The sequence below is a fragment of the Sinocyclocheilus grahami genome, unplaced genomic scaffold, assembly GCF_001515645.1.
Source record: "Sinocyclocheilus grahami isolate Dianchi unplaced genomic scaffold, SAMN03320097.WGS_v1.1 scaffold21.1, whole genome shotgun sequence".
NCBI lineage: Eukaryota > Metazoa > Chordata > Actinopteri > Cypriniformes > Cyprinidae > Sinocyclocheilus > Sinocyclocheilus grahami.
The window spans coordinates 3,276,574-3,291,623 of NW_015505200.1; the positions used below are offsets into that span (position 1 = coordinate 3,276,574).

Genomic DNA, 15,050 nt, shown 5'->3' on the forward strand with positions numbered 1-15,050 from the left:
GTATTGCTGTCACACCACGGAAATTGCAAAACCGAATAAAAAGCATAATTTTGTTTTAGAGGATATGCTATGCAATAATCATACCATTTATTCATAGCCATTAGCTGAAGGTGTCTGTGATAGCCTTAGTAGAGAAGTAAAGCACTTCAAGCTGTGTCTGTATTTTTAAAATACTGCTCTGTTACCCATTGAGGAGCATCACGGAGCCTTTTTTCTGTTACAGCTTATTGTTTGCCTCAAATGAACCTTAAAACAAGTTGTATAACAATTTGTGCAAAATTAAAAGTCTCACCACATGTCCATTTCTCTATCTGTAGCGTGATGAGAGGTTGAATGGCAAAGAGAAACATGTTCTCATCTGTGTTTCAGTCTTAGCGCTTCCATTAGTAGGTCCTTGCTTCTTTCAACCCACCAGTCCCCTAAGCCCTGTTGGCTTGATCCAACACTATAAAAAGACTCAAGCAAAGTCCCTCCGGCCTTTTTTTTATTTATTTATTTTTTTTTAAATAGCATTCCTTTTTAGAACCCTCTGTTCTTGTCTTCTACCACATCAGCACCTGCTTTAACATCATACTGGCCTTAGGTGTAGCTTAAGGGGAGCCGTCTGCCGGTGAGGGAGCTTTGGATGCATGCAACTTAAGACTTAGCCCTGTAACCTTCACCTTATCAGCCATGATCGTCCAGACTTGGTGATAAAATGTGTCGTGCAGTGGACGCCGGGGCAAGGGCTATGTGTCAGGCATCAAAAATTCAATTCCGTGTGGTTTCTATTCCAGGGATTTTGTATGTTGGATTCAAAGAGATGATAGTTGTACATGTCTGACTGGGGAAAGGTATCATATGTGTTTTAAATCTTATTAATTTATCAAATGTATTAATGTATTAGTTGTAAAATACTATATTAAATGATACTGATTTATATTGAATATATTGTTTTGTGTGTGTGTGTGTGTGTATATATATATATATATATATATATATATATATATAATTATTATTTTTAATTCAACTTAAATCATTTTTAATGACAATTAATGGTATATATTATTACCATACTGTTATTATATATTATTATATAATTATTTTTATTATTTAATTGTTTAAACATTATTAAACATATATAATACTTTAATAAATGAAGTATTCATAAATAATGGGCATATTGTAATCATTCTATGATTATATATTATGATGTAATTATTTTTATATAAATGTAATTATTTTAATGTTTATAATTCTATATTTAAAGGGGTGATTGATCAGATTTTTTCAAAGGCTTCATTGTGTTTATGAGGTGCAGTGTAACATGTGTTCATGCTTTTTTTAAAAAAATTATATTTTACACCGCTGTTTCATTCTCGTCAAAACGGTCTGTTGAGTTCCAGGTTCTATGAAGCCCCTGCCTCAGAAATACGCAACTGGCCTCAGATTGGTTAGCTGGCCCAGTGTGTTTGTGATTTGCTAACCGCCTAGTGCCCGGTGTCCGGAAACATCAAGTCCCCTTACCATTACAGGTAGTTGAATGTTCCCGGGGGCAGGCTTTATGTAAACACCAGGGTTAGTGATGTCACAAACCCAGGAAAAAGCTTGTTGTAGTCCCTACTAGCTTTTTTTTGTAGTCCTTAAACAGCAATTTCTTTAAAAGAAAATATCTCCCTTTGCATTGAACTTTGAGAATCGTAACTTTGCAGATGTGGTTTATGCTCTAACAGCAACATTACACACTAACTAAAATTAAAACATTACAAACATTATTAAACATAAGGCTGTTTAATGGCAGCTTATACCCCATGTAATGTGGCATCTTTCCCTGCTAATAAATAATGCAAAAAGTCAACATCTGTTTAACCATATTTTTTCGTGTGCAGTATCAGATAAACTCCAGTTTAAAGCGAAGACTTAGAGGTATATGCATATAGAGAATGTTAATTTCAAAAATCTTAGCAAGTCTCAGGAACTCGGGTAGGCATGACTGAGTAAAACCTAAGAAAAGCAAATGAGCATGCTCATGCCTAAAAACTGGACATGTATGCTATTAGCCACTAATTTGAACATAGTGTTATTGATAGCATTAATGCATATGCTTTCCAGTTAAGTGTCTGTGATCGACACTGGCGTGCCCACGCTTCAGCCTGACTGCCCTGAAAATGTCTTTTGAAACCCTCCCGCTGTGTCGCAAATGGAGAGTCATTGCTGAGGGACTTGCTTTGTTTGCCTCCTGCTGGTTTGTGGGAGGCAGAGGCCTCTTTGTCATGCAGGTGGTTATATACAGTATATAAATATCATGCTGAAAAACTCTGCTTCTTCAGCAGAGCTCAGAGTTTAAAGCGGTGTCCCCAGATTAGCCTCTTGGTGTACGTGATCAATGGAAAAGCCTACACGCACTTGCCTGAATATGCAGACGCTCCACCGGCATCCCACCGAGGCTGAGACTAGTGATAGGTCTATTGTGGCTCCCCCTAAATATTTGTGATAAGACTTGGTAACAGAGCTCTGTGCTGTAGTGCAATAGCAGGGTTGTGCTTAGCTGACGAGCATCATTGAACTGCATTTGTCACGTTACTCGTGATTTAAAATATATAACAGTTTAGTTTTTCTGTCATGTGACAAATTAGTGCATATTTGCTGAAAAATGCAGTGCTTCACTTTGGCCTTTTGACTCTTTCCTGTTTGACTTGTTTTTTTAGTGGGTGTGCATGTAGGTTTTGTTTAATAATTTCAAATGCATTTCTGTATTGGCTACTTTTGACCCTGAAAATGTTGAAAATAGTTTTAAGAGAGTTTTATATATATATATATATATATATATATATATATATATATATATATATATATATATATACACATACACACATACTGTATATATTGTTTTATGTAATTTGTTATTATCAGTATATTTTCATAATTTAAAATGTAATATTTTACAATGGATTTTCATAGTTGAACTGTATGATGACAGATTAGGACAATACAACATGATTTAAGAGAGGTGAATGTTTGATGAAGTTGATGCTTCTTAGACAAAATTAAATGTCACATTTAAGTGAAGCCACAGCATATAACCTAACCACACTATATTGTGCATGGTTTTATATCTAGTCATTTGTCACTCTTTTCCCATGTTAACTGTAATGCATTAACAGGCTCAAGGTTTACTGCCAACATTCAAAGTGAAGGATTCTATGCTCAGCGGATTCTCAAGTGTGTATGTGTTTTCATCCCTGCGGTGTGCATTATTTAGCACTCCAAGTGGCTCAGAAAATAGCAGGTGACATTGGCGAATTGGTGGTGCTTATTTATAGAGTGTATGAATCTAGCAGTCGTCGTAGTGACTTTAATGCTTTTTCACTTTTTCAACTTTAGTTAGTCTGTAATGTTGCTGTTTGAGCATAAAGAAAGATCTGCAAAGTTACAAAGCTCAAAGTCCACTTCAAAAGGAGATATTTTATTTAACAGAAATCACTTTTCAAAAACTACAACGAACGACTCGTTTGGACTACAACGCATATTTTGATATCACAAATATCGACGAATGGGACGAGACCTGGTTGAGCTGCACTAGAGAAGGCAACAAGTGTTATCACTATGTCGGAGGCACGCTAGCTTTCCCAAGGCAGACGGACTTAGAGTGGTTCCAATCATCCGGGTTTAAATCACGCTCAAATTGATTTGATTTTGACACAATATTTACACTGAAGCTCGCAGGTGGCTATGGTAAGGGGCATGACATTTCCCGACCAGGCGCCGGGTGTTGCCAATCACAACACACACTGGCCCAGCTAACCAATCACAGCACATTTCGTATTTCAGAAGGTGGGCCTTCATTTGATACAGGAACTATTCGAGCCGTTCATGCCAGACTAGGGAGAGAGGTGTTGTAATAATGTAAAATATGTGGAAAATAATGTGTTTTTCGAACAACGTAGTATGAGAGCCTGTTCTAGTACACCCCCAAAACAAAATCAAGACTTTGTAAAAGAGCATAATAGGACCCCTTTAAGATAAAGGCACCCGCTCAGTCTAATACACTGCTTGTTTTAAACCTGGGGCTTATGCTTAAAACAAGTCAGCCAACAGTACAAGGCAAAATACAACTATATTCTGATGCAATTCATGCTCTGAAAACAAGTCTTAATATCTTATGCAATTGGCTTCTGAGGTGAATTGATCTTGTTTAAGGGATGTTTGAATGATTCTACTGGAATGAATACAAGACAAAGAGAAAATTATGATATACAGAATTGTTTGCCAGGATTGTGTAGTGAGGTGTATTAAATAGAAAAAAATGCTATACAAAAATTGTACGAAGGTGAATATATAGAAAGACTTCTAGACTATTCTCACAGTGTGTGTCTGTTTATAGCAATAAACTTGTGTGTGTGAAAGACAATCATATATATATATATGTGTGTGTGTGTGTGTGTGTATTAACTTTTCCAGTTAAAGTACATAAATGTAAAACATTGCTTGCTTGGTTTGAGTGATACCATTTCAATTGTGTGTGCCAACGAGGACATCAGAATGTGACATGATTAATGATGTAAAACGGACAGTCAACGCTGTCAGTTGTGACTTATGATATATTGCATATGATATACTGCACATTGTACTGTTGTCAAAGGAATCATATCATTCAATAAAAAAAAACAATCATAAAGCATAGAAAAAATTGCAAAGTGTACACCTGGTTAAAAACAAAGAAACAAACTGATTTATGTGATATCTTATGGATGGTTTATTTAAAGTAATAATACTTGTTTGGTCTGCAAGCTTCAGACCAACCTATTGTAGAATTCATCTGATGTAAAGCCCCCTAGAATAACCCCTGATAGAAACTATAGCCCACCTTATTTCACATAAACCAGATTTATTTGGACCAAAAATTGTTCATTCTGTGAAGATTGATTCATTGAGGCTTGTTTTATTGTATTTGGTCTGCTACGATATCAAATCAGGTCACTTTAAAGTTGTGCTTCAATCTACCTTGAGGTGTATAGCATGGGATTATTATGTCAGTTGCATCTGACCTGATGTGGTTTTATGATCAGAGCTCTAGGATTTATTGTGGGGCCAGAAAATATAATGGAATCCAATACAATTATGATTGAGGGATGTACAAATAAACATTCCTCAAAAGCTTAATGTATCATATTTGATACTCACATTTTAACATATTTTGCAAAAAAAAAAAAAAAAAAGATTCATGGATAAATAAGTGAACCTTAGTTGCTGCAATCCAAGTGTTCATCTTAAAATATTACTAACAATATAAAAGTTATTTTTACAGTAAAAGTTTCAACCACAGAAGACACATGTATGACATGTAGGTTTCGAAAATGTAGAGGCCTTTATATATATATATATATATACACACATACATGTATACATACACATACACATACATACAAGACCTTGAAGTCACACATTTTCTGTACGTTGTGCTCAGTCTTAAGGCTAATTATCCAACATGAAATATTAAACATGGCTTTGAATCTTTAACAAATTACTATTTACTAGCCATTGCGCTTAATGTTCAGGGTGTTGGATAGGCTTACAAAATAAAACTGACTTTGACTGATTGCTTAACCCTGAATTCTTATTCAGGGGGGAAATTGGCACCATCAGAGGAAACATACCTTGGAACAGGCTGGTGAAGGTAAACTTTGATCTGCCGTGAACAAAACGTCTCACGAGTTGAGTTGTCATGTTCATCCCTCATGATTCTTGTTTCTCTAATGCTGTGATAACTGCAGAAGACATCTGTGAATCTAACATAAATTACAATGTTGAAGTTTTGGATAATTCATTATATTACACAAAATAGATGTGATCAGATATTTTACAAAAAAAAAATTTTTTTTTAAGAATTTTATTTTGAATTCATTATTAATCTTATTTGTATTGCTTTTAGTATTATTTTTACATTTTTAAAAATGTATTTTAGTTGTATTATTTGTTTATTTTTTATTTTTATTAAAAATAGAAAGAGAGAAGGCTTGCAGCACACATAACATTGATGAGAGCCCACAACAATGAACAGAAAGCGAGCAGCTTAAATACACAAGCAGACTAGACTAATTAAATGAAACACACCTTAACAGAATGACACAATTAACTCAATGAGCGGAAATGGTGCAAAAGGAAAACAAAGTCCAAACTGAATGATACGGTGACAATAATTGCTTACTAGCATACAGTACATGGCCATTAGACTAATGAAAGTGAAAGTGATGTGACATGTGGCGACCCATACTCGGAATTAGTGTGCTGCATTTATCCCATCCAAAGTGCACACACACAGCAATCACACACCCAGAGCAGTGGGCAGCCATTTTTTTGCTGCGGCACAGTTGGGGGTTCGGTGCCTTGCTCAAGAGCACCCCAGTCGTGGTATTGAAGGTGGGAGAGAACACTGTACATTCACTCCCCTCACCTACAATCCCTGCCGGTACAAGACTCGAACCTGCAGCCTTTGGGTTACAAGTCCGACTCTCTAACCATTAAGCCACGACTTCCCTTAATGCCTCAATCTATGGAGAACAAAAGCTGATTGCAACCTTAGTCCTCCTGCCTGTATGCATATTTAATAGCAAAACAAAAAGTTTATTTTAAAATTGTTCAGAGATAGTCATTCTTAAATCAAAATCTCTGAGATGTTAGTCTTTGTTGTGTCTGCATAATGAACATTTATATGATGCCAAACACCCTGGCCAGTTCTAGAAAGGTTCTTCCTCAGAGGCCGCCTTTGTAAATGGCTGTATTTAGCCAAAGGCCAGATTGTATATTTGAGTCTGTGGCTCTCTGTAAGCACAGACACAGTGAAAGAGAGGGGAGGGCAGGTTCACTGCATCAGGATGTGAGATGAATAGTACTAGCTTTTTACCCCAGCCCTCTCTTTCTTGTTCTCTCTCTCTCTCTCTTCCTTTGGTTTGTGCTTTCATGCATTTAAACAGGCGTTTCGAGGTAACTATTGCCCGATATGCATTTAAAAGAGAATTCAGCACAATTAATGTTCAGCCTTCAGATTGTCCGACAGTTTCAAACCAAAGTCTGGCTCCCTATAACAGTTGGAATGATTCATTCTTATTTTTTGCACCTAATTTTACACCTTTTCCACAGCTCGTGTTTTGAACTGCATGACAAAAATAAATAAATCCATATGGCATTACTAAAGAACATACAAAACAAAAGCAGAACAAACAACAAAAAGAGAAAAGAGGACAGCACAGGATGGAGGGTAATTGGACATCATTATTCCTTTATTAAAAAGACAGTTTAGCCAAAAATGGAAAGTCTGCCATCATTTAATAACCCCCTGTCATTATTTTTCCTTTTCGTTTGTTGAACACAAAAAGAGATGTTTAGCAGGATGTCAGTGCTGAACTTTTGCATAAAATGAAAGCTAAAAACACACACACACAAAATAAATGTTTTTTCATTTTGTCCCGCCAACTGGACAGGATTTGTGAATGTGTTATTGTGGCCTGTGGGGCACTTTTTAACCTGTGTCCAGGAGCAGTGACCATCACATGTGCGTGTTGGAGCTCAAAATGTGCGTCCTCTTGGAGCTCAAAGTAGATGTGATGCACTGACATTACAGTGGTTTTCTCTCCAATATATTTATTCTGTTGGTTGGTTTTACAAATTTGTCATGACACTGAATAAGTTGAGTTGATTGAACTGACAGCATCGTCACGAAAATAAAACTGTTTAATAATGGAAAGGATTCAGGGTGTGAAATTAAAGTCTTCAGGTTATTTTATGGAATGCGTGACCTGTCGGGATCATATTTAATTTCAAAGTCAGATTTATAACAGCTAATTAAACAGTTAATTTGATCTTATTTTATATTTTATCATATCTATTGGGTTCTTGATTTTGTATTATTTATGCACATTTTGATGAAAATTTATGTCAAATTAAAGTGATTTAAAATCAAAAGTGCATCCTGCTGAATGTAGAGATGAGGACAATTTTGTGTGTTTTTTCAACTTTGGACACATTTTCATCCCAGCAGTTGATTTTTATTATTTTTTTTTTCTTTAAAAGATTGCAGCTTTTTCTTTTTGTCATATGAAGGTTGCATTGTTTTGGAAGCCTTTTGGAACTTGGAAACCTATATTAATTATTTGTGCTTATCAAACTTCTAAAGATATAAAATGTATTAAAATATGAGTTACAGTACATGCAATTCATGTTTTAAAACTATGATAAACTAAAAGAGTGAAATATATATATATAAAAAAATTGTGAACATGTAATATAATTGTATTTATTTTATTTACTTACTTTATATTTTAAGATATGCAAAATACTAGATAATGAAATTAGACCTAACAAAACAAAGGAATTGTGTCCATCACAGAATGCTATTAAACTAAATACATAGTTGTGGAAATTACATGATATTGTTCTGGAAGTGTTCGTGACTTTCAAAGAAAAATAGAAATAAGAACAAAAAAAATAAACACATTTTTGTAGAGAAGTAAAGTAGTAAGAACTTGTAAATGTGTTTTAAGAGAGTTTATTTTCTAAAAGTCCACAGGGGCAAAATTGCTCATGGTTAAAGAAACCCTTAAGGAAACAAGCAAACAGCAGTAATTTATTCCTGCAACATTCCTTTGTTTGTTGTATCATGCGTGTTGTTTCATTAATAAAGGTGCCGTACCACACCGGACCCTTGGGACTGTGTATGACGTCTAGTGATGAAGTGCAGAGTCACTCTGGCTTGTGCCTGTGCATATACAACTCATAAAGTGGGTCAGGGGTTCTCCTCGATTTGCAGTCTGCAAGCACCATTTTGAAAGGGGATGTCTGCCTTCCCTTTGTGTAAAATATTACTAATGTATAAGAGGCAGCACAGGTCAAAAGCTTTGTTTTTCATTTGTTTCAGCAGTACATCAGTATGTTTAAGAATAAATGTTTAATCAGACAAACAAAAAGAGAATTCTATAGCAGCCATTAAAAAGTCTAAACATGTATCCAGTGTATGACCCCACCTTTCTCTCCAATATATTTATTCTGTTGGTTGGTTTTACAAATTTGTCATGACACTGAATAAGTTGAGTTGATTGAACTGACAGCATCGTCACGAAAATAAAACTGTTTAATAATGGAAAGGATTCAGGGTGTGAAATTAAAGTCTTCAGGTTATTTTATGGAATGCGTGACCTGTCGGGATCATATTTAATTTCAAAGTCAGATTTATAACAGCTAATTAAACAGTTAATTTGATCTTATTTTATATTTTATCATATCTATTGGGTTCTTGATTTTGTATTATTTATGCACATTTTGATGAAAATTTATGTCAAATTAAAGTGATTTAAAATCAAAAGTGCATCCTGCTGAATGTAGAGATGAGGACAATTTTGTGTGTTTTTTCAACTTTGGACACATTTTCATCCCAGCAGTTGATTTTTATTATTTTTTTTTTCTTTAAAAGATTGCAGCTTTTTCTTTTTGTCATATGAAGGTTGCATTGTTTTGGAAGCCTTTTGGAACTTGGAAACCTATATTAATTATTTGTGCTTATCAAACTTCTAAAGATATAAAATGTATTAAAATATGAGTTACAGTACATGCAATTCATGTTTTAAAACTATGATAAACTAAAAGAGTGAAATATATATATATAAAAAAATTGTGAACATGTAATATAATTGTATTTATTTTATTTACTTACTTTATATTTTAAGATATGCAAAATACTAGATAATGAAATTAGACCTAACAAAACAAAGGAATTGTGTCCATCACAGAATGCTATTAAACTAAATACATAGTTGTGGAAATTACATGATATTGTTCTGGAAGTGTTCGTGACTTTCAAAGAAAAATAGAAATAAGAACAAAAAAAATAAACACATTTTTGTAGAGAAGTAAAGTAGTAAGAACTTGTAAATGTGTTTTAAGAGAGTTTATTTTCTAAAAGTCCACAGGGGCAAAATTGCTCATGGTTAAAGAAACCCTTAAGGAAACAAGCAAACAGCAGTAATTTATTCCTGCAACATTCCTTTGTTTGTTGTATCATGCGTGTTGTTTCATTAATAAAGGTGCCGTACCACACCGGACCCTTGGGACTGTGTATGACGTCTAGTGATGAAGTGCAGAGTCACTCTGGCTTGTGCCTGTGCATATACAACTCATAAAGTGGGTCAGGGGTTCTCCTCGATTTGCAGTCTGCAAGCACCATTTTGAAAGGGGATGTCTGCCTTCCCTTTGTGTAAAATATTACTAATGTATAAGAGGCAGCACAGGTCAAAAGCTTTGTTTTTCATTTGTTTCAGCAGTACATCAGTATGTTTAAGAATAAATGTTTAATCAGACAAACAAAAAGAGAATTCTATAGCAGCCATTAAAAAGTCTAAACATGTATCCAGTGTATGACCCCACCCATATAGTTCAATAAACTGTCATAAAATGACACTTTACTCATTTTCAAAGGCTTATCCAAATCCTCTGTCCTTACTTATCAAACAGACTATATGCAATGTCAAGAACATATGTTCAGTTTGCTTTGAGTAAAAGGAAAGCCTATTTATTATTTCTCCACCTAAATCATCTGTTAATGTGACGTCCAGTAGCACTATTCCTATTAATGTGTATTTGTTCTGACAAGCTGAAGTCATCTGTCTCTGCATCCATTAACCGGACTTGAGGCTGTTTCAAGTTTATTTCTAACGTGAAGTTTGAATGCCGTAGGGATTACTTTGCTATTCCTAAAATGTCTGGAGTGATATGAATAATGTATAGTCACAGTATACTGCGTATATTTGCATGACAGTAGCATTTCTGATTTATCCTGCAAACCATCACGCACTTCTCAATGCAACACCAGGGGCACAACTGCATATTTGCTGAGGGGTATGCAAGATCAGTGTGGGCGCTCCTAACACTAACCCTCACAGAAACGTTTCTGTAAGTCAGTGGCTAAAAGCTCAATAACTAGCTTGTGCATGGAAAGATACAAACTTATCAGGAGTGAAAAAAAAAGTGTGAACCCCCTCCCCCCTCTCATTTTCAATATAGCGGCAAAAAAAAAATAAAAATCTTCTCAGTTTCTCTTATTCTCAGAAATGAACTGATATTAACGTTAACCACTTTGCACTCTTAGGCAACAATGTAAAATTTGGAATGACTTAATGACTTACAATGAAAAAAATAATAGGGTGAGTTTACTAATCTCTGTTAGTTCATTTGGGCATTGCTGTCCTCATTTTAATGTGTTGTTTTTCTTTTCCCCTTTGTCTTTTCTGTTCTGCACCCCTGAACGTTTCTCTCCTCTATTCATGTTGGTCATGTGCTAGGCTGCTTGTGAGTGCTAAGAAAAGTCAACACATCTCTCCTTTCTTGGCCTCACTCAGATGGCTACCAGTGGGTTTCAGGATACAATATAAGGTTCTGTTGTATGTGTTCAAGGCAGTGCATGGAATGGCTCCTGCTTATGTGTCTGAGCTGATTACTTTCCGACAGTCATCTAGGTCTTTAAGATCAACAAATAAGTTGTTTCTTACTGTCCCACGAACTCATTTAAAGCTGAAAGGGGATCAGGCCTTTGCTGTTGCAGGTCCAAGGCTTTGGAATAGCCTACCATCTGAGATTAGAGCGATTACATCCATAAATGTTTTTAAAGCTGGGGTTAAAAAATATTTCTTGTCATTATCTTTCAAGGAGTTGGGCTAGTATCTGTGTTTTTATTTGGATTGTTTGTGTTTCATGTATTGTATGTACCTGTATGTTGATTGTACAGCACTTTGGTCTGCAGGTGCAGTTGTAAAGTGCTTTATAAATAAAAGGAATGAATGAAATGAATGTGACCGTGTCTGTTACAGCAATGTGTCGAAGAGCGGTTGATATGTACTCAGTTTAAAATAGATATATTTTTGAATGTATTCAAATGCTAAACAACCATTAAATAAAAATGTTTCATGTTACGTTGTTTATCAACTAAGCTTTTGATTATTTATAACATTTTATGATTGCCATGCTGCACCCCTATACACTGCATATACTGCACACCCCATTTTTAGCGCCACTGTGCAACACAAAATATTTACTGAACCTGATTTTGTTTATATTATATTTTGTTTATATTTGCAGAGATCTCTGGGAACTCTGAAGACATCCCCCTGGTGCGCTGGAGGCAGCAGTGGTTGGAAAATGGTACTTTGCTCTTCCACATCCACCATCAGGACGGCAGTCAGAACCTGCCTGGCCCGGCGGCCACCGCTTACCCCGCTAGTGACTCCGCCGAGGAGGAGCTTCGTATCCTGCACATCTCTGTCATGGTATGCAACCCACACTGAGTCTGAGTATTTGATGTTTTCTGCACTAATTATTCTGATTTATTTTAAATGTCAAATTAGGAGCAAAAATCAAATGCTACCTTATATTTGAACAAAATTCATTCCAAAAAACTTTTAAAATGCAGATATGGGTAAGGGTGTTGCTTCAACTGGACATTTTTGGCCCTGTGAATTGTGGGGGAAAAAATCTTGGATTTTTGGATTAATATGTCAGACTCCATAGTCTTTTTAAGGCTAATTTCATTGTTAGCATGTTGTGTATCCTAAATACTGACAATTAAATAATAATTTCACACTTATGCATAATTTGAGAAAATTACAGACTGATTGGAGACACACAATAAAAGCAGTCTGTTCAGTTTTTTTTTTCACACATCACATCTCTCATAATTCATCACATGAATTCTCTTCCCTGATACTGTTGTCTCCATGGTAACCGAGTACACTAACTTTTGGTTTTGATCCACTATGCTAATTGTGATTTGTGATGGAAATTATTAAATTCGGGGACAGTAGTTTGTGTAAAAATTTGCATAAATCATTTTCACACAATAAATATATCACTTACACACATATTTTAATATTGTCATTGTAGTTTAATGATGATTTTCAAACTTTTAAGATTGAAATTCTGGGTCTTGGACAAGAGTAAAATAATAAAGTCTATATTTAAAAAGAATTAGAAAATTAGCAAAAAGAAATGAGGAAAACAAAAAGTTTCTAAAACTGTCTTAAATGGAAGCCCATTTTTTCCTTGGAGTTTTGAGTTTATATCTCAAAATTCTTATTTTATCCCTCAGAATTGTGAGATATAAACTCATAATTCTGCCTGTCTTTCTCGCAATTCTGACTGTAACACAATTGCGAGTTTATATCATGCAATTCTGATGCGTTTATATCATGCAATTAAAAAAAGTCAGAATTGTGGGATGCAAACTCACAATTGCGAGAAAAAAGTCTGAATTGAGAGATAAGAAGTTGCAATTACTGTTTTTATTTTTCATTCAGTGGCAGAAACAAGCTTCCATAGTTTTCATTTGACTTAATAAAGAAAAATTAAATCTGTAGTTCTGTAGGTGCAGATTTAGTGTGGACTGAGCCAGGAGAGAAACATGTAGATAAGAAAAGTTCGAGTTGCATGTGAGATAGAAAGGAAGATAGCGTTTGTTCGGATTCAGTCAATTAGTGGTTACACCTCCTGGCTTCATGGTTCTCCTCTCTCAGATTGTTATACTACTGTCATCCCCAGAAGTAGTTACCCTCAGAACAATTGAAGCGAAGACTCTTCAGGGCATATGGATTTTAAAAGCTTTTAAACACACTCAGTATAATTAGTGGAAAATCCATATTTGTAAATTGTCATGCTGAACAGCAGTGGGGTTTGTATGGGGGCAGAGTTAGCGGTGACTAGCTGTGTAGCTAAGATGAATGGAGAGTTCTGAACACAGGTTGGATGAATGGGCTGTTCGAGTCAGTATTCAAGTCAAGTGTTTGGTATGCAAATATTTTAATAGGAAATGCACAAATGGCTCATTATTTCTATATAAAGTAAAAGGAACATATGGTGGCTCCAGGCTTTGCTGGATTTCCTTTGCTGCTTGAATTTCAAATCCTGTAATCGCACATTAGAGCAGGAAGGTAGTTGTTTTGAATGGTTAGTTAATTCTCTGTGCAAAGCCACTGATTACTGAAAGATCCCTGTCAGAATATGATTCCTCCGAGCTACGGGAAACCTCCTCTATTGAGCAAACTCTGCTTGATCCCTCAGAAGCTGAAGAATATTGCATGCTGCCTATCTCAAACACAGACTCTGACATTGATATCCCCACAAAGATAGTTATTAGTATTCTAAGGGCAAGACGCAGGAAGTCAGCAGATGATTCAACCTAATTGAGGAAGGCAACGGGATCCAAACAATTTTCTCTTCTCAGGCCATTATGCTCATATCATGAAGGACAGCACCATATTTAAGCACAAATAGATTAATTACACTCTAAAAAACACTGGGTTAAAAACAACCCAATTTGGGTTGTTCCCCTTCAGGAACTCGAGCTGCGTCGAAGTCGCTTTGGGAATGCCCCTGCGTGGCCGCGTTCTGAAGCACGTGTCAAATCAGTCCAATGGAGTAGCAAGACGTCACGAGCGGGGTGACGTAAGCACCAGAAAGTATAAAAGCGCATCCGGCAGAGCGCAAACCAGTGTATGTGTCTGTCTATTTACTGTTGTCTGTCCGCACAAGCATATATATAAAACAATCATGAAAAAGTCTATGGTGAGCGAATGGCATTACAAATGCTGTGTTCCTCCCTTCCCACGATATCTGGCGGCGGGGGATACACACGATTTGTGTGTCGTTTGTTTGGGAGCGGAGCTTGCACGGTCAGGTTTCGAGGAGCTGATTGTCATCACTGCGAGCTGCTCTCGCTGCGCACGCTCCGCTCTCACCTGGCTGTATTTGATGACAGTGGCCAGGCTCGCGATCCCACTGGTAGCGGTCCCACTGTTGCCGAGGCACAGCGCAGACTGTTGTCGTGGGGATCGCGGGTGGATTTAACGGAGGGATCCGAGACGGGCTCGTCCTTTTCTCGGTCCTCACCCTCTCTCTCAGTGTTCGGAAGCCCGCGCTGCGGTTTCTTCCCACCCCCCCAGAGAGAGAGAGCAAGACGCTTCATCTATCTTCCTCCGAGGAGGTGGATGTGATGAGTGTCGAGACAGAGGAGACTGTGGACTCGCCACCACAGT

At 36.2% G+C, this 15,050-nt stretch overlaps 1 protein-coding gene across 1 annotated transcript in view; it reads left to right on the plus strand.

The window, feature by feature from the left end:
- Positions 1 to 15,050, plus strand: part of LOC107558325 (astrotactin-1-like) — a 191,598-nt gene that overhangs the window by 55,199 nt on the left and 121,349 nt on the right. The window contains exon 2 of the mRNA XM_016241980.1: positions 12,103 to 12,290. Coding sequence (XP_016097466.1) covers positions 12,103 to 12,290 — 188 coding nt within the window. The remainder of the gene's footprint in view (positions 1 to 12,102; positions 12,291 to 15,050) is intronic.